Here is a 25,673-nt window from a genome sequence, read left to right as displayed (position 1 = left end):
CTACAGTAGAGATAACTGGGGCTAAACCTGGACATCTCTCTCTCCCTAGAATATAGATAATTGGGGCTGAACCTGGACATGTCTCTCTCCCGAGAGTAGAAATAACTGGGGATGAACCTGGATGTCTCTCTCTCCCTACAGTAGAGATAACTGGGGCTGAAGCTGGTCATCTCTCTCTCCCTAGAATAGAGATAATTGGGGCTGAACCTGGACACTGTTCTGGTTAACAATAGTTTGTAATTTGTATGTGATGTTATAATCATAAACTGGGAAAAACAATCAAAGATACCAAGTTTCCAGTTGGATTCCTCCAGTTCCATGGTTATCTCCTGTTATCTGAACAGACTAGTGGATATTATAATGACAGAATATTGGATATTATAATGACAGAATATTGGATATTATAATGACAGAATAGTGCATATTATAATGACACAATAGTGGATATTATAATGGCAGAATAGTGAATAATATAATGACAGAATAGTGGATATTATAATGACATAATAGGGGATATTATAATGACATAATAGGGGATATTATAATGACAGAGTAGTGGATATTATAATACTGGAATAGTGGATATTATAATCAATCAATCAAGTTTATTTTATATAGCCCTTCGTACATCAGCTAATATCTCGAAGTGCTGTACAGAGACCCAGCCTAAAACCCCAAACAGCTAGAATGCAGGTGTAGAAGCACGGTGGCTAGGAAAAACTCCCTAGAAAGGCCAAAACCTAGGAAGAAAACTAGAGAGGAACCAGGCTATGAGGGGTGGCCAGTCCTCTTCTGGCTGTGCCGGGTGGAGATTATAACAGAACTATGCCAAGATGTTCAAATGTTCATAAATGACCAGCATGGTCAAATAATAATCATGAATAATTTTCAGTTGGCTTTTCATAGCGGATCATTAAGAGTTGAAAAACAACAGGTCTGGGACAGGTGGCGGTTCCATAACCGCAGGCAGACCAGCTGAAACCGGAACAGCAGCAAGGCCAGGCGGACTGGGGACAGCAAGGAGCCACCACGCCCGGCAGTCCCGACGTATGGTCCCAGGGCTCAGGTCCTCCGAGAGAAAGAAAGAGAGAAGGAGAAAATTAGAGAGAGCCAAGATTTTCAAAATGTTCATAAATGACAAGCATGGTCAAATAATAATCAGGAATAAATCTCAGTTGGCTTTTCATAGCCGATCATTAAGAGTTGAAAACAGCAGGTCTGGGACAGGTAGGGGTTCCGTAACCGCAGGCAGAACACTTGAAACTGGAATAGCAGCAAGGCCAGGCGGACTGGGGACAGCAAGGAGTCGTCATGCCCGGTAGTCCTGACGTATGGTCCTAGGGCTCAGGTTCTCAGAGAGAGAGAAAGAAAGAGAGAACGAGAGAATTAGAGAAAGCATACTTAAATTCACACAGGACACTGGATAAGACAGGAGAAGTACTCCAGGTATAACCAACTGACCCTAGCCCCCCGACACAAACTACTGCGGCATAAATACTGGAGGCTGAGACAGGAGCGGTCAGGAGACACTGTGGCCCCATCCGAAGATACCCCCGGACAGGGCCAAATAGGAAGGATATAACCCCACCCACTTTGCCAAAGCACATCCCCGCACCACTGGAGGGATATCTTCAACCACCAACTTATAATCCTGAGACAAGGCCGAGTATAGCCAACAAAGATCTCCACCACAGCACAAACCAAGGGGGGGCGCCAACCCAGACAGGAAGATCACGTCAGTAACTCAGCCCACTCAAGTGACGCACCCCTCCCAGGGACGGCATGAAAGAGCACCAGTAAGCCAGTGACTCAGCCCCTGTAATAGGGTTAGAGGCAGAGAATCCCAGTGGAGAGAGGGGAACCGGCCAGGCAGAGACAGCAAGGGGGGTTCGTTGCTCCAGAGCCTTTCCGTTCACCTTCACACTCCTGGGCCACATTACACTCAATCATATGACCTACTGAAGAGATAAGTCTTCAGTAAAGACTTAAAGGTTGAGACCGAGTCTGCGTCTCTCACATGGGTAGGCAGACTGTTCCATAAAAATGGAGATCTATAGGAGAAAGCCCTGCCTCCCGCTGTTTGCTTAGAAATTCTAGGGATAATTAGGAGGCCTGCGTCTTGTGACCGTAGCGTACGTATTGGTATGTACGGCAGGACCAACTCGGAAAGATAGGTAGGAGCAGGCCCATGTAACGCTTTATAGGTTAACAGTAAAACCTTGACATTAGTCCTTGCCTTAACAGGAAGCCAGTGTAGGGAAGCTAGCACTGGAGTAATATGATCAAATTTCTTGGTTCTAGTCAGGATTCTAGCAGCCGTATTTAGCACTAACTGAAGTTTATTTAGTGCTTTATCCGGGTAGCCGTAAAGTAGAGCATTGCAGTAGTCTAACCTAGAAGTAACAAATGCATGGATTAATTTTTCTGCATCATTTTTGGACAGAAAATTTCAGATTTTTGCAATGTTACGTAGATGGAAAAAAGCTGTCCTTGAAACAGTCTTGATATGTTTGTCAAAAGAGAGATCAGGGTCAAGAGTAAAGCCGAGGTCCTTCACAGTTTTATTTGAGACGACTTTACAACCATCAAGATGAATTGTCAGATTTAACAGAAGATCTCTTTGTTTCTTGGGACCTAGAACAAGCATTTCTGTTTTGTCCGAGTTTAAAAGTAGAACGTTTTCAGCCATCCACTTCCTTATGTCTGTAACACAGGCTTCTATCGAGGGCAATTTTAATGACAGATAGTGGATATTATAATGACAGATTAGTGGATATTACAATGACAGAATAGTGGATATTATAAAGACAGAATAGTGGATATTATAATGACAGAATAGTGAAAATTATAATGATAGAATAGTGAAAATTATAATGACAGAATAGTGAATATTATAATGACAGAATAGTGAATATTATAATGACAGAATAGTGGATATTATAATGACAGAATAGTGGATATTGTAATGACAGAATAGTGGATATTATAATGACAGAATAGTGGATATTATAATGACAGAATAGTGGATATTATTTTGACAGATATTGGATATTATAGTAACAGAATAGTGAATATTATAATGACAGAATAGTGAATATTATAATGACAGAATAGTGGATATTATAGTAACAGAATAGTGAATATTATAATGACAGAATAGTGAATATTATAATGACAGAATAGTGAATATTATAATGACACAATAGTGGATATTATAATGACAGAATAGTGAATATTATAATGACAGAATAGTGGATATTATAATGACATAATAGTGGATATTATAATGACAGAATAGTGGATATTATTTTGACAGATATTGGATATTATAGTAACAGAATAGTGAATATTATAATGACAGAATAGTGAATATTATAATGACACAATAGTGGATATTATAATGACAGAATAGTGAATAATATAATGACAGAATAGTGGATATTATAATGACATAATAGGGGATTTTATAATGATAGAATAGTGGATATTATTTTGACAGATATTGGATATTATAGTAGCAGAATAGTGAATATTATAATGACAGAATAGTGAATATTATAATGACAGAATAGTGGATATTATAGTAACAGAATAGTGAATATTATAATGACAGAATAGTGAATATTATAATGACAGAATAGTGAATATTATAATGACACAATAGTGGATATTATAATGACAGAATAGTGAATAATATAATGACAGAATAGTGGATATTATAATGACATAATAGGGGATATTATAATGACAGAGTAGTGGATATTATAATACTGGAATAGTGGATATTATAATGACAGAATAGTGTCTATTATAATGACAGAATAGTAAATATTATAATGACAGAATAGTGAATATTATAATGACAGAATAGTGGATATTATAATGACAGAATAGTGGATATTATAATGACAGAATAGTAAATATTATAATGACAGAATAGTGAATATTATAATGACAGAATAGTGGATATTATAATGACAGAATAGTGGATATTATAATGACAGAATAGTGAATATTATAATGACAGAATAATGGATATAATAATGACAGAATAGTGAAAATTATAATGACAGAATAATGGATATAATAATGACAGAATAGTGAATATTATAATGACAGAATAGTGAATATTATAATGGCAGAATAGTGGATATTATGACAGAATAATGGATATAATAATGACAGAATAGTGGATATTATAATGACAGAATAGTGGATATTATAATGACAGAATAGTGGATATTATAGTAACAGAATAGTGAATATTATAATGACAGAATAGTGAATATTATAATGGCAGAATAGTGGATATTATAATGACAGAATAGTGGATTTAATAATGACAGAATAGTGGATATTATAATGACAGAATAGTGGATATTATAATGACAGAATAGTGGATATTATAGTAACAGAATAGTGAATATTATAATGACAGAATAGTGTATATTATAATGACAGAATAGTGTGTATTATAATGTGAATACTGAATACACAGTATCACTTCCTGAAGCTGCTTGTTGCAACGTAACAAGAGTGTGTATTTACCCAGGAGTCATCATTGTACACAAACAGAAACCTAGCAGGCAAAAAATAAATGCGAATGTTTCTGTCTTTCTGGTGCTGACGAGAAAATATTAAATGTCGGGGGAGGTTCTCTTCTGTCCTGTTGAACCAATCCAGTAACTGTGGAGGAGGAGTTAAGATGTTGTGATGTTAACGTCCAAAAGAGTAAGTCACGTCACAGGATCTCTTTCCACTTCCCCTGAATGTTTCTGACCCCACAGAGGGTGTTGTACCAGAGACGATAGAGAAAGGAGATTCACTAAAAACACACCACTAAGATACAGCTACGACCCCACAGAGGGTGTTGTACCAGAGACGACAGAGAAAGGAGATTCACTAAAAACACACCACTAAGATACAGCTACGACCCCATTGAAGTTGACATTTTATACAGTTAAAGTCTGTTTGTGTGAGATCATAAAAGCTTCCTTTTCATCTGAATAAGACCCATTTCTATGTACTGAACACAACCCCTATTACTGTAGTCCATTTACTGTACTGTCATATTCTGATCAATAATAAAACATTTCCACCTCTCTTCTTTCATCAGGTTGATTAACCTTTATTAGTCACATCTGTCACATGTACATTTCATTCAGTGGAATTGAGTTTATACAGAAACATGATTGTTGTGTCAAGAATTTAACATATTAACTTTTTACAGACAACAATATTTACAAACACCAAGAAGACCAATAACAACAAGATCAGTGATTTCTAAATGAAAACAGTTTTTACCAGACAGTGTGGTGATTCATTCTATTAATGAAAGAATCTAGTTGACAATGTCTGTCAACTTCAATAGTGTGTATTCATGAATATTTACAATCGTATGTTTACACACTAGAGAGATATTCTACATTGTTGCTCCATTGTGTCTTACTGAACATGACCAGGATTAGAGTGAAACATCATGTTGTGTTTGACACAGGGACACTGAGGAGTCTTCAAACCAAACCCTAAATCCTGGATAGAGGGTCTCAGTGAATGTAGTGTGGAATGTGTACAGGTGGGTCAGTGAGTCAGAGGAGACTCTGTAGAAGGACAGAGTGCCGGCTGGCCAGTCCAGATACACTCCTACTCTGTGGGGGCTGGAGGGGGGGACGTCTATGGTAGTGGGATTATTATTGTGATAGGCTTTGTAACTATTGTAAGAGCAGAACAGACTCCAGGACTTGTCATTCCATCCAATCAGACAGTCCATACCCCCTCCTCTCCTGCTGATTCCTTTATATGTCACTCCTATAATTGCCACACTCCCACTCCACTCTACCTCCCAGTAACAGCGCCCAGTCAGACCCTCTCTACACAGCACCTGTCCACAGTCCTCAAATCTCTCTAGGTGATCAGGATACGGCTGCCTCTCCCTCCTCCATGTCACCTTTGTGTTTTCCTCAGACAGAGAGAGGTGTATGTTTACTGTGTTTGGGTCCAGTGTGAGATCACAGGCATCTGATGGATGAAACCAGACACAATATTAGAAATCATCATCATTCACATTAGAATGTTAACTCACTTTTCACTAATTAATTTGATGTAGATGTTTCTAGGTATCAAAAGGAGAAGTTAAGGTAACTTGAGATCATATGTGATACTGTATGGTAATATAAAACACACTTATTCCCATTATTTACTCACACACACACACACTTCTTATGTAGCACAAACACGGCACACACATACACAGACACACACATTGTTAAAGCAACTCTTTCTAAGCTTTGGTGTCCCTGATTTCTGCTTCTGTAGAACTACAGCTTATATTTAATATGACCAAGTAAGTAATGATGGTGGTCTTTGACTTGAATTAAGACTTATTCTTAGTCATATTCTTCACAGCAGTAAACACTCACATTTTCTAAGCCCAGGTTTCATTGTGTACTCTCCACCATATTCCACACTGTATAGAGGTAAGCAGAACAGACAGTTATTGAGTGGTACACGTGAACGCACACACACACACACTTTTGTCCAATTGGTGTCTTAACTAGCCTGATAACTCAAACATGTCGGATATGAACATTGACATAAATCCTCTACATACTTGAGTTTCTCCAGTCTGCAGTGTGGATCCTCCAGTCCAGCAGAGAGCAGTCTGACTCCTGAGTCTCCTGGGTGATTGTAGCTCAGATCCAGCTCTCTCAGGTGTGAGGGGTTTGACTTCAGAGCTGAGACCAGAGAAGCACAGCCTTCCTCTGTGACTAGACAGAATGACAGCCTGAAAAGAGTAACAGCACTTTAAAATCACACTGCTATTATTTTTCAACATATTCAGATACATCTGTGTCCTGAAACCTGCCATACGAATTCATAAATGACAAATGATCAAATTGTTGCTTGTAGAGACACAATGTAAATTACAAATATTTGAGTAGACTGACCAAACCAGTTTAAAAAGTAGTTTCAGTCCAAAGACAGACAGTGAGGTATCAGATTATGATTGTATTGAGTCCACACCAAATCTATTTTGACAATGAACCTAACATTTTAAATGTGGCTCTATAATCCAGAATTTGGGATTTGATATCAACTTTTCCGATGGGGTGACAGTATATATAAACATATAAATAAATATATAACAGTATATAACGTCACCTTTAAATTCAGAGTGTTTTCATACATACATACATACATACATACATACATACATACATACATGTCACCTTTTATTTGACAGTATTGTCATACGTATCTATTGAACCGTTTCAGAATAAAAGCACTTTATGCATCTAGTCCCCCCATTTGAAGAAGCCATAAGTATTCTGACCAATTCACTCATAGTGTATTAAAGTAGTCGAAAGTTTAGTATTTGGTCCCAAACTCGTGGGTTGCATTTGCAGTTTGTTTTGGTTGTGTTTTGGGTTGTGTTTTGCCCAATAGTAACTGAATGGTGGATGATGACTGGATTAATCTTCCGTCTAAGTGAGTCGATAACATGTTTCTAGACACTACTAAAATAATCCTGATGATTCCATGATTAAGAAAAATCATTAATCAAACCTGAAAAATGATGAGTGAAAAGTTACAGAGGATTCAACAAAACAGTTAACCTCTCAACATTACCAATAACAGAGGGGGCATGATATTTGTTCCTCTGGTCATTCATAATCATTCACGATTAATTCATTATTCATAATCATGGTAGTATCCACATGAATGTAGAAGTGTTCAGAAACATCTTCTATTCTTACATACAGTACAAGTGCAGTGACTCTAAAATGACAGGACTTTATTCACCATTTAGTTTCTATTAGGAAAAACACAATCCAAAACACAACCAAAACAAACTGCATATACATTCAACAAGTTGGTAGAGTCACAAGCTTGATGTAATCACTGCAGGCAAAGAATATGGGACCAAATGCTTAACTTTTGAATAATTTAATACACTATAAGTGAATTTGTCCAAATAATTACGACTTCTTCAAATAGAAGAATCCCAGATAAAGTGCTTTCATTTCTAAAGGGTAAAACAGATATGTATGAATACACTCATATAAAAAGGTAACATTCTGTAAAGTCACCTAATATGAAACATTCTAATTTATATCAAATCCAAAATGCTGGAGCATAGCGCCTAATTTTAAACTGTAAGCTTCACTGTCCAAACACATATGGTGTGGACTATGTGTGCCTGGTAAACACATGTGGATCTGGTGAACAGTTATCAGTAGTTGACCAACTACAGGAATACTGACCTCAGAGTCTCCAGTTGACAGTGGGGATTCCCTAGTCCATCAGAGAGCAGGTTCACTCCTGAATTGTTCAGGTCATTGTTACTCAGATCCAGCTCTCTCAGGTGTGAGGGGTTTGACCTCAGAGCTGAGACCAGAGAAGTACAACCTTCCTCTGTGACTCCACAGCCTGACAGCCTGATAAAAGAGTAAAATCATATTAAAAATCGCAATGCTATTATTTGGTGGTGAATGGAGTGGCAGTATATTTTTTACAACATTTTAAATGGATGTATCATTATGAAACATTTCTAATAATCAAAGTACTGCTTGTAGAGAGAAATATAAAACACAAATATTTGAGTAGACAGACCAGACCAGTTAACAAAGCAGTATCAGTCAAAATACAGAAAGTCAGGTATCAGATTTAGATTGTTTTGAGTATACAGTCCAAAACATATCTAGTTTGACCGTGAAGAAAACATTTTGATTTGGCTCTATAATCCAGCATTTTGGATTGGAGATCAAATGTTTCATATGAGGTGACAGTATATAATGTCACCTTTTATTTGAGGGTATTTTCATACATATCTTTTTCACAGTTTAGAAATTAAAGCACTTTATGTATCTAGTCCCCCCATTTGAAGAAGTCATAACTATTCTGACCAATTCACTTACAGTGTATTAAAGTCGTCAAAAGTTTAGTATTTGGTTCCAAACTCGTGGGTTGCATTTGCAGTTTGTTTTGGTTGTGTTTTGGGTTATGTTTTGACCAATAGTAACTGAATGGTGGATGATGACTGGATTAATCATCTGTCTAAGTGAGTAGATAACATGTTTCTAAACACTACTAAAGTAATCCTGATGGTGCCATGATTAAGAAAATCATGTATGAATCATGAATAATAATGAGTGAGAGGCTACAACAAAACATGCTAACCTCTCACCATTACCCTCAAATAAAAGGTAACACACTGTACTGTCGCCTAATATCAAACATTCTATGTCATATCCAAAATGCTGGAGCATAGCGACAAATGTAAAACTGTAAGCTTCACTGTCCAAACACATATGGTGTGGACTATGTGTGCCTGGAAAACACATGTGGATCTGGTGAACAGTTATCACTTGTTGACCAACTACAGGAATACTGACCTCAGAGTCTCCAGTTTACAGTGGGGATTCCTAAGTCCAGCAGAGAGAAGCTTCACTCCTGAATCCTTCAGGTCATTGTTACTCAGATCCAGCTCTCTCAGGTGTGAGGGGTTTGACTCCAGAGCTGAGACCAGAGAAGCACAACCTTCCTCTGTGACTCCACAGCCTGACAGCCTGACAGAAAGATCATCATGATGTCAAAAACACACTGTTAATTTAACACCAGTAGTGTAGAAGGAGAATGGTTAATTCTCTCAAACAACATATAGATTCATCTTCCTTCTACCACAATTGTATGGTCATATCGTTATAGTTATGTGAACATCAATGCATTGATTCAAAATGTTTTTCAATCTAGTTTTTCAATATCAGTTCTCTAAACGGAATATTTCTTCCTGATGATTGGTACTTAAATGTCATGTTTGTACTCACAGAGCAGCTCTGGAAGCTTTGATCACTGGCAGCAGCCTCAGAAGACCTTCCTCTGATCTGGAGTATTTCTTCAGGTCAAACACATCCACCTCCTTCTCTGATGTCAGCAACACAAAGACCAGAGCTGACCACTGTGCAGGTGACAGTTTGGCTTTTGAGACACTTCCTGATCTCAGGTAGCTTTGAATCTCCTCCACTAGAGAATGGTCATTCAGTTCATTCAGACAGTGGAACAGATTGATGCACCTCTCTGGAGAGGGATTCTCCCTGATCTTCTCCTTGATGTACTTGACTGTTTCTTCATGGCTCTGTGAGCTGCTTCTTGTCTTTGTCAGTAGACCTCGTAAGTGCTTGTGATTGGACTCCAGTGAGAGGCCCAGAAGGAAGCGAAGGAAAAGGTCCAGGTTTCCTGTCTCACTTTGTAAGGCTTTATCCACAGCACTCTTGTAGAAAGCAACTTCAGGCTTGTCTCTGAACAGTGCAGTAAAGTTACTGGAAGTTGATTGCGGTTTGGCCATTAGATTCTCATTGTTGTTGATGAATGAGAGGAACACATATACAGCAGCCAGAAACTCCTGAATGCTCAGATGCACAAAGCAGTACACCTTGTCCTGGTACAGCCCACATTCCTCTTTAAAGAGCTGTGTGCACAATCCTGAGTACACTGAGGCTTCATTGACATCAATGCCAGCCTCTTTCAGGTCTTCTTCATAGAAAATCAGATTGTGATTCAGAAGCTGTTGAAAAGCCAGCTTTCCCAGTGACAGAATGCTCTCTTTACTCCAGTCAGGACCTGCCTCTTCTTTCCCAAGATATTTTTCATTCTTCCATTTGGTATGAAACACCACAAGGTGTGTGTACATCTCAGTCAGAGTCTTGGGCATCTCTTCTCTCTTCTGTTTCAGCATGTGTTCAAGGACTGTTGCAGAAATCCAACAGAAGACTGGAATGTGGCACATGATGTGGAGGCTCCTTGATGTCTTTATGTGTGAGATGATTCTGCTGGCCAGGTCCTTATCCCTGAATCTCTTCCTGAAGTACTCCTCCTTCTGTGGGTCATTGAACCCTCGTACCTCTGTCACCTGGTCAACACACCCTGAAGGGATCTTATTGGCTGCTGCAGGTCGGGTAGTTATCCAGAGGAGAGCAGAGGGAAGCAGATTTCCCTTGATGAGATTTGTCAGCAGAACGTCCACTGAGGTTGACTTTGTGACGTCACAACAGATCTTGTTCTTCTGGAAGTCTAGGGGCAGTCGGCACTCATCCAGACCATCAAAGATGAACAGAACTTTGTACTTGTCGTAGTTGGAGATTCTTGATTCTTTGGTTTCCATTGAGAAGTGATTGAGAAGATCAATCAAAGTGTGTTTTTCCCCTTTCATCAAATTCAGCTCCCGAAAAGGGAATGAAAATACAAATTGGACATCCTGATTTGCTTTTCCTTCAGCCCAGTCCAGAATGAACTTCTGCACAGAGACTGTTTTTCCAATGCCAGCGACTCCCTTTGTCAGCACAGTTCTGATCGGTTTGTCTTGTCCAGTTAAGGGTTTGAAGATGTCGTTACATTTGATTCCTCTCTCTGGTATTGCTTGTTTCCTGGTTGTTGTCTCAATCTGTCTCAGCTCATGTTCATTATTGACCTCTCCTGTTCCACCCTCTGTGATGTAGAGCTCTGTGTAGATCTTATTGAGAAGTGTTGGGTTTCCTTGTTTAGCGATCCCCTCAAATATACATTGAAATTTCTTCTTTAGATTAGATTTGAGTTGACGTTGGCAAATCACATCAAGCTCTACTGAATCTAAAAATAACACAGAGGATACTAATATTACGTCTGTTTTAATGCCTACAGTATTGTAGGACGGTGTTATAGTGTTGTACATTATAATAATGTATTCTCTTAACTGTCTGTATAAATGTGTAAATGTTTTCATAATGCATTACACACTGGAGTGATTGATTATATTATTATTGGTATTATTTATGGTATTATTCATGTTGTCTCTCTCTGTCTCTCCTCTGTCTCTCCTCTTCACTGTCTCACTCCTCTTCTCTGTGTCTAAAATAATCAACACAACACATTCCGCTGCTACTTGATGAGGTCACTAGGTGTTGTGTTAAGGCTGTTACAATATCATTGAGTTACACAGCTACTTTAGCTGTACTTTATCTACAGTTTTTAAATGTTTGTTATAAAACAGCATTTATCATGAGGCAGACAACTCTTACTTTTCTCCAGTGTGTCAGCAAGCTCCTTCTGGTTCATTTTCCTCAGGATGTGCAGTGTGATCTTCAGAGCCCCCTCTCTGGCACTGCTCTCCTGCTGCTCATCTTCAGCATCCACCATTTCCATATCCTGCTTCTGAAACTCAAAGCCTTCTGGGAGTTCTGGACTAAGAATCCTCTTGAACATCTTCAGCTCGTTCTTCACAAATGTCATAATATTCTCTTCAAGCAACTGAGATAAATTAAGTCATTAAGTTAAGCAAGATAATAAATGCTTTCTCATTGACATATTAATGAATGATTTACAGATCAACTTTACTTGAGGTAAACAAAAACAAATGTACATAAAAGGACTACATACACTGAATATGGAGGCCAGGTCTGTTTGATGACTCTGGGAAGATTGACCACTGAGAATCTCTGACTCTGATCTCTCCTGTTGGTAACTGTGGACAAAACATGATATTACATCTCCTCATCCAGGGAGGTCTCTCTCTCTCTCTCTCAAACACACACGCACGCACACACACACACAGAGGAAGGGAATGTTGTTTTTGTTTAATATTGTTTTATGACTATGAAAATGCGAAAAAGGATTAGAATATGGATTATGAAAACAACAAAAATAAATGGTAAAATGGGAGAAGAGAATTTACTAGAGACAGTGTTGTTTAACTCATTGACCATGACCCATGAGTTCTTCTTACCTTTGTTCAGTAGAAAAGTCTCCCTCTCTAAACGTTATAGGAGGAAACATAGACCGGTCACTCTTCATGGACACACAGCTGGGTGCAAGGGAGGCTGGTCTCTCCTGCTTGATTGGACTTCAACACAACAGACACAAACATTCCTTCTCTCATTTACTCCGAACTCAGATAGGGAAAAATAAGAAGTTTCATTCCATTTTCAGAAATGTTGGTAAATTTGCTTTTATTGCTTTAACCTGTCTAGGATGAGAGTGCCGCTAGCGGCACTCCCCCCCCCCCCCCCACTGAAAAGGCAGAGCCGCGAAATTCAAAAAAAATATTTTTTTTAAATATTTAACTTTCACACATTAAAGTCCAATGCAGCTAATGAAAGACACAGATCTTGTGAATCCAGCCAACATGTCCGATTTTTAAAATGTTTTACAGGGAAGACACAATATGTAAAGATGTACATCTATTACCTAAAAACACATTAGCATAATCCACCATCTTTTATTTGTCCACCAACACCAGTAGCTATCACCAATTCGGCTAAACTAAGATATTTATAGCCCCTAACCAAGAAAAAAACTCATCAGATGACAGTCTGATAACATATTTATGGTATGGGATAGGTTTTGTTAGAAAAAAGTGCATGTTTCAGGTAGATGGCATAGGTTACAATTGCACCCACCGTCACAAATGGACTAGAAGAACTACATTGAGCAACGTGTTTACCTACTTACTAATCATCAAACATTTCGTAAAAATACACAGCATACACTAATCGAAAGACACAGATCCTGTGAATACAGACAATATTTCAGATTTTCTAAGTGTCTTACAGCGAAAACACAATAAATCGTTATATTAGCATAGCATATAGCACATAGCAGCCCAGCATTGATTCTAGCCAAAGTGAGCGATAAAAGTCAACATCGCCAAAATATATTAATTTTTTCACTAACCTTCTCAGAATTCTTCAGATGACACTCCTGTAACATCATATTACACAATCCATATAGAGTTTGATCGAAAATGTTTATATTTAGCCACCAAAATCATGGTTAGACAATGTGAAATGTAGCCAAGCTGGTGAGAAAATGTCCGTGCGCCACTTAGACAGTGATCTACTCTTATACATAAATACTCATAAACGTGACTAAAAAATATAGGGTGGACAGGGATTGATAGACAATTTAATTCTTAATACAATCGCGGAATTACATTTTTTAAATTATCCTTACTTTTCAATACAGTTTGCGCCAAGCGAAGCTACGTCAAAAAACATGGCGTCCTAAGCCACTAACATTTTTCGACAGAAACACGATTTATCATAATAAAAATGTCCTACTTTGAGCTGTTCTTCCATCAGTATCTTGGGCAAAGGATCCTTTCTTGGGTCCAATCGTCTTTTGGTGGAAAGCTGTCCTCTTGCCATGTGGAAATGCCAACTGCGTTCGGGATGAACTGGAAGCGTGCCCAGCAATTTAGAGCGTTTCAGAAATAAATGTCCCAAAATCGCACTAAACAGATATAAATTGCTATAAAACGCTTTAAATTAACTACCTTATGATGTTTTTAACTCCCATAACGAGTAGAAACATGACCCGAGTAATATTACTCCCTCCACTAATGCTTGGAACAGGCGCGGGTCGGTGTCCTCTAGGCGCATGACGCAGCTCCAAAACAGTGACTAGCCTCAGGGTTTTTTCATTTGTAGTGCCTGTGAACGTGCAATCGACCCCATTCAAATCGTCATCACGTAAAGGCATCCAGGGGAAGACGTAAGCAGTGTCCGTATACTCATAGCAATAACAGTGCCCTTTTAACTGACTCCAGATCAGGTGCCAAAATTTCTGAAATCTGACTCCATGTCAGGGAAATTGCTGTAGAATGGGCTCTGTTCCACTTAGAGACAAAATTTCAACTCCTATAGAAACTATAGACTGTTTTCTATCCAATAATAATAATAATATGCATATTGTACGATCAAGGATTTTGTGGGAAGCCGTTTCAAAAATTACACGATTAGCATAAATAGTCACAACAGCGCCCCCATCCTCAACAGGTTAAAGAAATTATGAAAGATATTGTTGTGTTTTTTCACTAGCTAATTATGGCATTCAATGACAGACATGGGTTTGTTAAAAATCTATCACTTGATGGTTTCATTTCAGAGAGACAAATAATCACGTTTTTAAGCTATTAAATGCTATATCAAATCAAATGTATTGGTCACATACACATGGTTAGTAGATGTTATTGCGAGTGTAGTGAAATGCTTGTGCTTCTAGCTCCGACAGTGCAGCAGTATCTAACAAGTAATATCTAACAATTCCACGTCAACCACGGAGAAGGAGAGACCACAGTCCATGGTAGCTGGCCGCGTCGGTGGGACTGTGTTATCCTCAAAATGGGCGAAGAAGGTGTTTAGCTTGTCCGGCAGCAAGACGTCGGTGTCCGATACGGGGCTGGTTTTCCTTGTGTAGTCAGTGATTGACTGTAATCCCTGTCACATACGTCTCGTGTCTGAGCCTTTGTATCGCGACTACACTTTGTCTCGATATTAAGGTTTTCCTTGTTTGATTGCCTTGCGGAGGGAATGACTACTCTGTTTGTATTCTGCCATATTCGCCGTCACCTTGCCATGGTTAAATGTGGTGCTTCCTGCTTTCAGTTTTGTGTGAATGCTGCCATCAATCCACAGTTTCTGGTTAGGGTAGGTTTAAATAGTCACACTGGGTACAACATCTCCTATACACTTCTTGATGAAATCAGTAACCGTCTCAGTGTACACGTCAGTACTATTCTCGGAAGCTACCCGGAACATATCCCAGTCCACGTGATCAAAACAATCTTGAAGCGTGGATTCCGATTGGTCAGACCAGCACTGAATAGTCCTTGCACGGGTGCTTCCTGTTTGAGTTTCTGACTTTAGGAAGGGAGGAGCAAAATGGAGCTGTAGTCAGATTTGCCGAAAGGAGGGCGGGGAGGGCCTTGTACGCATCCTGGAAGTTAGAGTAGCAATGGTTCAGTGTTTTTCCAGCGTGAATGCTAAAGTCAATATGCTGATAGAATTTAGGCATCCTTTTCCTCAAATTTGCTTTGTTAAAATCCCCAGCTACAATAAATGCTGCCACAGGATATATGGTTTTCAGTTTGCATAAAGTCCAGTGAAGTTCCTTGAGGGCCGTTGTGGTATTGGCTTGAGCTGGGATATACACGGCTGTGACAATAACCGAAGAGAATTCTCTTGGGAAATCATACGGTCGGCATTTGATTGTGAGGAATTCTAGGTCAGGTGAACAAAAGGACTTGAGTTCCTGTATGTTGTTACAATTACACCATGAGTCGTTAGTCATGAAACATACACCCCCTTCTTCTTCTTCCCGGAGAGATGTTTATTTCTGTCATTGCGATGCACTAGGAATCCAGGTGACTGTGACAGTATATCCCGATAGAGCCATGTTTCCGTGAAACAGAGTATGTTACAATTCCTGATGTCTCTCCGGAAAGCAACTCTTCCGCTGATCCTGTCAACTTTGTTATCTAGGGACTGGACATTAGCAAGTAATATACTCGGAAGCGGTGGGTGGTGTGCGCGTCTCCTAAGTCTGACTAGAAGACCGCTCTGGCTCCCTCCTCTACGGTGGCATTGTTTTGGGTCGGCCTCTGTTATCAGTTCAAATGCCCTGGGTGGTGCGGACAAAGGATCTGCTTCGGGAAAGTCATATTCCTGGTCGTAGTGCTGGTGAGTTGACGCCGCTCTGATATCTAATAGTTCTTCCCGGCTGTATGTAATAACACATGCGATTTTCTGGGCTAACAATGTAAGAAATATTACATAATAAACGAAATACTGCAAAGTGTCCTAAGGACTAGAAGCAAGGCAGCATTCTTTGTCGGCGGCATTTTTTTCTTTCTGTTGGTCTGTAATTTGTCTCAATATATTTCATTATGTGTAGCCTAACATGTGTGCAATGATGTGCCAAATCTGTGATGTAGTGCATTTTTATTGTGTAAGTGTCAGAAAAAGCCGCCTCAATATTTGCAGCTGTAGGTGTTAATATCTCTCTAGGTGCTGATCCGTCGTCAGTATTTTTAACAAATTATAATTTAAAGAAAGATTTGAATGTACAAAGCTGATCTGAGAGCAGCGCTCCCTTCCTTTCAATCCTATCAGTTTCGACACATGCTCCAAAGAGACACATAGCGACTGTTTACTCTGGATGATGTTTTGGGAAAAGCATGTAACATCTTCGGCAGTTGTAGGAAAGATGCATCTTTAAAACACTCGTAAGTCTAAATTCCATCACTATCTGGAAACTGGCCCCAGAGAGACTTATAGTACAGTTGCCATATCTTCATGTGATATTCTGTTGTGAAAGAAATGTTCCTATCACACAAATGTGATAAAAAATGTGGATATCGCATTTTGGAAAAAAACATAATAAATTCTTAAACAATATTGTCATCTCACCTCTTAACTTTGATCTCATGTTCCCCAGAGAGACTCATTTTAGAGACAGGGCCCCCCTCTCTCTCTCCAGAGAGACTCATTTTAGAGACAGGGCCCCCCTCCTCCCTCTCTCCAGAGATACTCATTTTAGAACACGGACCCCTAAACAGAGATCCAGCATGTTGGTTGTGGTTAACACAGTGACAACTAATTCTTGAATGTCAATTGTTCTCATTTATGAATTATCTCTTTGAGAAATAAAACATTTACAAACAGGCATATAGAAACCGTCATGTGATTTAATGCATCACATCTAGTTGATTGATATCTATTCTCCATGGTAACTGTCATTAATAATAATGTGTCACTGTTCGTCACACACACACACACACAGAGGGAATGTTGTGTTTGTTTAATATTGTTTTAGGACTAAGAAAATCGAAAAAAGTATTTTCCTATAGATTATTATAACAACAAAAATAAATGGGAAAATGGGAGGAGAAATTACTAGAGACAGAGTTGTTTAACTCACTGACCATGTCCCATGAGTTCTTCTTACCTTTGTTCAGTAGAAAAGTCTCCCTCTCTAAACGTTATAGGAGGAAACATAGACCGGTCACTCTTCATGGACACACAGCTGGGTGCAAGGGAGGCTGGTCTCTTGCGCTTGATTGGGCTTCAACACAACAGAGACAAACATTTCTTCTCTCATTTACTCTGAACTCAAATAGGGAAAAATAAGAAGTTTAATTCCAAAACGCAATATATCCATTGTCAGAAATGTTGGTAAATTTGATTTTATTGCTTAAAGAAATTATGAAAAAGATTGTTGTGTTTTTTCACTAGCTAATCATGGCATTCAATGACAGACACGTGTTTGTTTAATATCTATGGTTTCATTTCAGAACGACAAATAATTGTGTGTTTGTTTTCCAAAATGCTATATATCTGTCTCACTCTCAGAGAAATAAGTTGTACTGCTAGGTTTTACACAGTTAAAATGTTACAAATAGCTACATGTATAATAAAGAACTGTACAAATCATACATTTGTGACATCAGCATAATATTTATTTTTTATAATTCAATACAGTAATATAAGATCTGTATGTAAAACACATACTTTTGAATTTAGCAGATGTTTTTATCCATGGCCCGGTTTCACAAAAGCTTCTTAAGGCTAAATTCATCATTAGAATCTTTGTACGATCATTGTTAAATCTCTGAGCTGTTTGGCAAAACCATCATTATTAACGATGCACTTGAAAATGCTCAAAATCTAACGCCTGCCTCAGACCACTCGTAGAACAGCTGAGTCTTTAGATGCTTCTCCCCCTCCAGCATCATTTTATACAGAGAAGATTTCTGCTAAAAATAGATTCACATGGTTAATCCGTCTCTCTTTGATCGCTGATCATTTCAGAACAAAGTTGACTACAAATACAAAGTTACAAATGTCTTTGTAATTGATACAAACAAGTGACATATGAAAGTATGCTTCAAATAAAAGCCCAGATGACTGCATTAAAATATTAACAGTAGTTTATAAGCCTATTTCAATCATATTGAAATACATTTAATGTTCAATCAATGGAGTTATATTGCCACTTGTAGACTACTGTCAGTAATTTGTCAATATATTTGATGCCTAACATTTGCGCAATGATGTGCCAAATCTGTGATTTAGTGCACTTTTATTGGATAAGCCTTAGAATAAGGCGCCTCAATATTTTCAGCCGTAGGTGGTAATGTCTCTCTAGGAGCTGATCCGTTGTCAGTATTGTGAACTAATTATAATGTTAAGAAAATATTTGAAAGCAGAAAGCTGATCTGAGAGCAGGGCTCCCTTACTTTCGATCTTCTACATAACAACATGCTCTAACGAAGCACTTAGAAATCGTTCTCTCTACGTTGTGAGTGGGAAATGTATGTTACATCTTCAGCTGTTGTAGGAAAGATGCATCTTAAAACACTCGTAAACCTAAATTCCATCGCTATCGGGAAACTGGGTCCAGAGTGACTTACAATGCAGTTATCGTACTGTAGTGTATTCAAGCTTTAAAAAGGCTTCTATAGTTTGAAATTTTCACTTAAAAAATGTCCAGTTTGATTTGCCCTAATGAAAAAAGGTACCAACCCCTACAAAACCTATTAATGAATTATAATCCACATAATTTTCCTGCTGTGAGAAACTGGGTCAAATTAAGATATGACATCTGTAAGTGCATTCGTTTTATATACAAGATACGAACATTCTATTCAAGCTAAACAATGGATATATAGCGTTTTTAAAAAATAGCAATATTGAAGGTACCCATAAGCAATCATTTATGATGAAAAAACTAAAGTGAAGAAATTGTGGCTATAGTATTTTGGAAATAAACTTAATTATTCTTAAACAAAATTGTCATCTCACCTCTTAGCTTTGGTGTCATGTTCCTCAGAGTGACTCATTTCAGAGGCAGGGTCCCCCTCCTCTCTCTCCTCAGAGAGACTCATTTCAGAGGCAGGGTCCCCCTCCTCTCTCTCCCCAGAGAGACTCATTTCAGAGCACTGACCCCTAAACAGAGATCCAGCATGTTGGTTATGGTTTACACAGTGACAATTAATTATTGAATGTCAATTGGTTTCTATTATAATCATTCTCTCTTTGAAATAAAACATTTACTAACAGACATATCAAAACAGTCAGGCGATTCAATGCAAGCACATGAACATGTAGTTGTGACATCTCTTCTCCATGGTAACTGTCAATGAACTAATAATAAGTCACTGTTTGTAACTTCTTGTCAATAGGGGGGCGCTGTTTTCACTTTGGAAAAAATCGTGCCCAATTTAAACGGCCTCGTACTCTATTCTAGATCATACAATATGCATATTATTATTACTATTGGATAGAAAACACTCTCAAGTTTCTAAAACTGTTTGAATTATATCTGTGAGTAAAACAGAACTCATTTGGCAGCAAACTTCCATACAGAAGGTGAAAAATCGGAAAAAGAGGCTCTGTTTCAGGGCCTGCCTATTCAACTGGCTTTTATTTATCGATATGCATGCACTTCATACGCCTTCCACTAGATGTCAACAGGCAGTGGAAGGTGGATTGGGGTGTCTAGCTTGATCTGAGGTCGAATAAGAGCTTTTGGAGTGACAGGTCCAGTATTTTCTTTGTCCTCGAAGGCGCGCAGGGGAGCTCGACATTGTCTTCTGAAAAGCGTTCGGTATACACGGCGAATATCTCCGGCTCTGATTTTATTTGATACATATGATAATAACATCATGAAGTAGGTTTTTCAACCCAGTTTTATCAGTTTATTTAACGTTTATTGGGACTTTTGGAGTTTTCCGTTCTTTGCGCCAAGAGAGGATGGGAATGTTAGCAACCTTGGCTAGCATTGTGGCGCGAATTCGACAGAAGAAATGGACACTCTAAAACCAAACAACGATTTATTCTGGACCAAGGACTCCTTGTACAACATTCTGATGGAAGCTCAGCAAAAGTAAGAAAACATTTATGATGTTATTTCGTATTTCTGTGTAAAATGTTGAGTCCTATTCTCCGCCGTGTTGGTGAGTGCTGTCTCACAATAACGCAAGCTGTATGTTATGGTAAAGTTATTTTAAAAAATCTAACACAGCGGTTGCATTAAGAACCAGTGTATCTTTCATTTGCCATACAACAAGTATTTTTATGTAAAGTTTATGATGAGTTCTTTGGTCAGATTAGGTGAGTGTCCAAAATATCTCCGGACATTCTGGGAAAATGTTGCTACGTATTCACAATGTATAACCACGATTTGCAGCTCTAAATATGCACATTTTCGAACAAAACATAAATGTATTGTATAACATGATGTTATAAGACTGTCATCTGATGAAGTTGTCCAAAGGTTAGTGATTAATTTTATATCTTTTGCTGGTTTTTGCAAAAGCTACCTTTGCGGTGAATAAATGTGTTTGTGTGTTTGGCTATTGTGGTAAGCTAATATAATTCTATATTGTGTTTTCGCTGTAAAACACTTAAAAAATCGGAAATATTGGCTGGATTCACAAGATGTTTATCTTTCATTTGCTGTACACCTTGTATTTTTCATAAATGTTTTATGATGAGTATTTATTTATTTCACGTTGCTCTCTGTAATTATTCTGGCTGCTTTTGTGCTATTTTTGATGGTAGCTGCAATGTAAAACTATGATTTACACCTCAAATATGCACATTTTCGAACAAAACATAAATGTATTGTATAACATGTTATAAGACTGTCATCTGATGCAGTTGTTTCTTGGTTAGTGACTAACTTTATCTCTATTTTGTCGGTTTTGTGAAAGCTACCTATGCGGTGAAAACATGGTGAAAATATGCGGTTGTGTGTTTGGCTATTGTGGTTAGCTAATAGAAATACATATTGTGTTTTCGCTGTAAAACATTTTAAAAATCGGAAATGATGGCTGGATTCACAAGATGTTTATCTTTCATTTGCTGTATTGGACTTGTGATTTCATGAAAATTATATTATATGATATCCCTGTCCCGTTAGGCTAGGCTATGCTAGTCAGCTTTTCTAATGAGGAGGATCCCGGATCCGGGAGAGAGAAGTGGTAGAGGTTTTAAGGTAGTTCTAGACAGTGCAGCAACACAAGGCCATGTCTCACACTTATTTTTAGTCATTAAAAGTAGGCTATTTATTGTCTTTCAATCTGTTCTTTTCTAAACGTATCTTAGAATGTAGACAGAAGGGCTAAAACAGGTCTGATTGATCTGGGGGGAATCATCGATCCAATTGGAACGTTTTTTTGCAACAAGTAAGATATTATATATTATGTAAAGTAATAAAATGTATAATAGCGGTTTGTTAGTGATATGCAGATCGAGGTCTATACCTCAGCTATAGCCTACATATCCTAGATGACCAGCCTAAACCTGTTCAGATCAGTTCACATAACGTTATAGGCCTGCCAGTAGCAGGACAGAGAATGTACAGTATATCTACAAAAGTATGTGGACACCCCTTCAAATTAGTATAATTGGCTATTTCAGCTACCGTTGCTGACAGGTGTATAAGACCGAGCACACAGCCATGCAATCTCCATAGACAAACATTGGCAGTAGAATGGCCTTACTGAAGACCTCAGTGACTTTCAACATGGCACCGTCGTAGGATAGCACCTTTCCAACTAGTCAGTTCATCACATTTCTGCCCTGCTAGAGCTGCCCCGGTCAACTGTAAGTGCTGTTATTGTGAAGTGGAAACTTCTAGGAGCAACAACAGCTGAGCCGTATTGTGGTAAGCCACACAAGATCACAGAACGGGACCACCGAGTGCTGAAGCTCGTAATAATTGCCTGTCCTCGGTTTCCACACTCACTACCCAGTTCCAAACTGTGTCTGGAAGCAACATCAGCACAAGAACTGTTCGTCATGAAATGGGAGGTTCATGAAATTTGTTTACATGGCCGAGCAGCCGCACGCACACAAGCTTAAGATCACCATGCACAATGACAAGCATCGGCTGGAGTGGTGTAAAGCTCGCCGCCATTGGACTCTGGAGCAGTGGAAACGCGTTCTCTGGAGTGATGAATCACGCTTCACCATCTGGCAGTCCAATAAATCTGGGTTTGCCAGATGCCAGGAGAACGCTACTTGCCCAAATACATAGTGCCAACTGAAAAGTTTGGTGGATGAGGTATAATTGTCTGGGGGGGGTTTTATAGTTCAGGCTCGTCTCCTTTGGTCCAGTGAAGGGAAATCTTAACGCTACAGCATACAATGACATTGTAGACGATTCTGTGCTTCCAACTTTGTGACAACAGTTTGCAGAAGGCCGTTTTCTGTTTCAGCATGAAAATGTCTCGCGCACAAAGCGAGGTCCGTACAGAAATGGCTTGTTGAGATCGGTGTGGACGAACTTGACTGGCCTGTACAGAGCCCTGATCTCAACCCTATCGAACACCTTAGGGATGAATTGGAACACCGACTGCGACACAGGCCTAATAGCCCAACATCAGTGCCCCACCTCCCTAATGCTCATTTTTGCGTGATTTATACACTCTCTCCCGGATTTTCAAGGGCCAGCGAGAGCTCACCGGACGCCACCGGAACCGCAACGCTTTCCAGGGCTTGGGCCCTTCTCTTGGGGCGAACCCATTCCAGGGTGCCCTGCCCTTCACAAAGAAAAGAGAACTCTCCCCAGGGCTCCCGCCAGCTTCTCCGGGATCGGTCGCGTTACCGGAGTGTAAGCTTCACTCCGTCTCCACCAGTCCACGGACATTCTGAAAGTAGTTTGAGATCAGTAGGTCACAAATGTTTGAAAGTTTGAAAAATGAATGTAAAAACGTTTGAGATGAAAATGGACAAACTCAAGGGTGTGCAATATAGAAGGGTAGTCAGTGGACATTCTGGACCTTGTTTGAGTCAAGTAGGTCACATGACCAAGGAGCGATTGAAATTCGAATGTAAAAAAAAGTTTGTACTGAATCAGCTAGGAATACAAAATGCTGCTCACATTTCCACATGTTTATTTGCTTTGGAAAGCAATTTAATGTCCAAATCGTGAAAATAAGACCTGTGTATAATGTTGTGCGCAATTTTTCCAACATCATGGCACTTATTTGGAGTCTGTGGCTCAAGTGGCTTGAAAGCTATTGAGGTTTGAAAGCGTGTATATCCGTTGAATATCCAACGTGAAACTGTCTTTACCTTGGTGGCTCAGAGGCGAGACTTCAGGGAATGCTTCACGGTTTAACTCCTTTATATAACAACAGTAAACAGAATGTGGCGCTAACAGTCAGTTGCATGAAGCCCATGCCAATGCACCAAATGTTGCTCCTCCAAAATGTGAATCACTGGTGGCCTTTAATAATTGTAAGCATGCCTACAAACCAAACAGGTTTTAATTTGAGAATGTTCATTTGTATGCCTCAAATATTAAACTGTTTTAAATATTTGATGACAAGTTGAATCAGGTGTGTAAATACTGAGTAGGAACAAAAGGCTTGAGAAGCCCTAAGATAAACATAAAACCCTATAATTGAAACGCTCCTCCACCATCTTTACCAGACGTTTGACTGATAACATGTAGGTCTACTGATTAGTTTCCACTTGAAAACTGCTGTCTGTCAGCAACTAAGCTCAAGTAGCAGTTCTACTAACTAGTATCATCTCATTCCATGTATTAATTATCTTACTATGTCCATTAGAATAGATTATTGTTCAGAAATACTTACTTTATTTTGTACTTCTCTGCATATAGTGTTTTCTGCTCATTTGTCTCAAAATGGATCCAGTACAAAATACCAACTTTACTTTCTGTTTGAATCAGCTATCCCCCCACTCTATGAATAGTGTTGTATTCGTATCTTCCACTAGATGACACTAAACACATGCTGTAACTAGACTTTACAACAGTATGTTTTCGGTTTCTTGGCCCTGGTGACTTCTGGTCCCCTATTCATACAGGTGTCTGATATAGGATCCGGTCACCCCTCTCCATGTAATCTGATGCATTATGATCTAAAATACTAAACTGATCCTAGATCAGCACTCATACAATTGTTTTATTGTCACATGTGACTCCTCAAGATGAGGCTCATGATTTACAACTTGTCTTCTTTAAGAATCAATTAATATCATTAATTGAATTACTCTGGCATGAACAGATCTGTGAGGTCTTAACTTAAAGGTACTATATAGACATTTCTGAGGATGGTAGCTGACTCTATAGCCACTCCTATCACATCACCAACAAACTATCATGGTCCAAACACACCAAGACAGTCATGAAGTGGGCACGACAAAGCCTATTCCCCCTCAGGAGACTGAAAATATTTGGCATGGGTCCTCAGATCCTCAAAAAGTTCTACAGCTGCACCATCGAGAGCATCCTGACTGGTTGCATCACCGCCTGGCATAGCAACTACTCGGTCTCAGACCGCAAGGCGCTACAGAGGGTAGTGCGTAAGGCCCAGTACATCACTGGGACCAAGCTTCCTGCCATCCAGGACCTCTATACCAGGCAGTGTCAGAGGAAGGCCCTAAAAATTGCCAAAGACTCCCGCCACGCTAATCACAGACTGTGCTCTTTGCTAACGCACGGCAAGCGGTACCGGAGCGCCAAGTCTAGGTCCAAATGGCTTCTGAACAGCTTCTATCCCCAAGTCATAAGCTGAACAGCTAATCAAAACGCTGCTGCTACTCGCTGTTTATTGTCTATTATCTATGCATAGTCACTTTACTCCTACCTACATGTACTGCATTACCTCAACTGCCTTGACTAACCTCACGACTGCCCCCGCACATTGACTCGGTACTGGTACCCCCTGTATATAGCCTCCTTATTGTTATTTTATTGTTACTCTTTTATTTTTTACTTTACTGTATTGAATAAATATTTTCTTAACTCTTATTTTTCTTAAAACTGCATTGTTGGTTAGGGGCTTGTAAGAAAGCATTTCACGGTAAGGTCCACACCTGTTGTAT

General features: G+C 39.0%; 1 protein-coding gene across 1 annotated transcript; it reads right to left on the bottom strand.

Annotated features, from left to right (window-relative positions):
- Positions 1-4,996: 4,996 nt before the first annotated feature.
- On the bottom strand, positions 4,997-24,500 carry LOC129831384 (NLR family CARD domain-containing protein 3-like). Its single transcript, XM_055894741.1, has 13 exons — positions 24,422-24,500; positions 19,614-19,757; positions 17,758-17,874; positions 17,220-17,360; positions 12,758-12,874; positions 12,412-12,496; positions 12,054-12,282; positions 9,828-11,625; positions 9,396-9,569; positions 8,265-8,438; positions 6,611-6,784; positions 6,420-6,466; positions 4,997-6,018 (listed from the first exon to the last, which is right to left on the bottom strand). The coding sequence occupies exons 2-13, from the start codon at positions 19,739-19,741 to the stop codon at positions 5,465-5,467; spliced, it is 3,738 nt and encodes a 1,245-aa protein (XP_055750716.1). The 5' UTR covers positions 19,742-19,757; positions 24,422-24,500; the 3' UTR covers positions 4,997-5,464.
- Between the last annotated feature and the right edge of the window lie 1,173 nt (positions 24,501-25,673).

The sequence above is a fragment of the Salvelinus fontinalis genome, chromosome 2 (assembly GCF_029448725.1).
Source record: "Salvelinus fontinalis isolate EN_2023a chromosome 2, ASM2944872v1, whole genome shotgun sequence".
In the NCBI taxonomy this organism is placed as follows: Eukaryota; Metazoa; Chordata; class Actinopteri; order Salmoniformes; family Salmonidae; genus Salvelinus; species Salvelinus fontinalis.
This window is presented reverse-complemented; position numbering and strand designations above follow the sequence as displayed.

Excerpts from the sequence above, each read along its gene's own strand:
- LOC129831384 (XM_055894741.1), bottom strand. The coding sequence starts at position 19,741 with ATGAGTCTCTCTGGGGAGAGAGAGGAGGGGGACCCTGCCTCTGAAATG. Across the intron at positions 12,283-12,411 it reads ACCTGGCCTCCATATTCAGT|TTGCTTGAAGAGAATATTAT; the intron begins GTATGTAGTCCT and ends AATTTATCTCAG. Across the intron at positions 6,785-8,264 it reads TGTCAACTGGAGACTCTGAG|GCTGTCATTCTGTCTAGTCA; the intron begins GTCAGTATTCCT and ends TACTCTTTTCAG.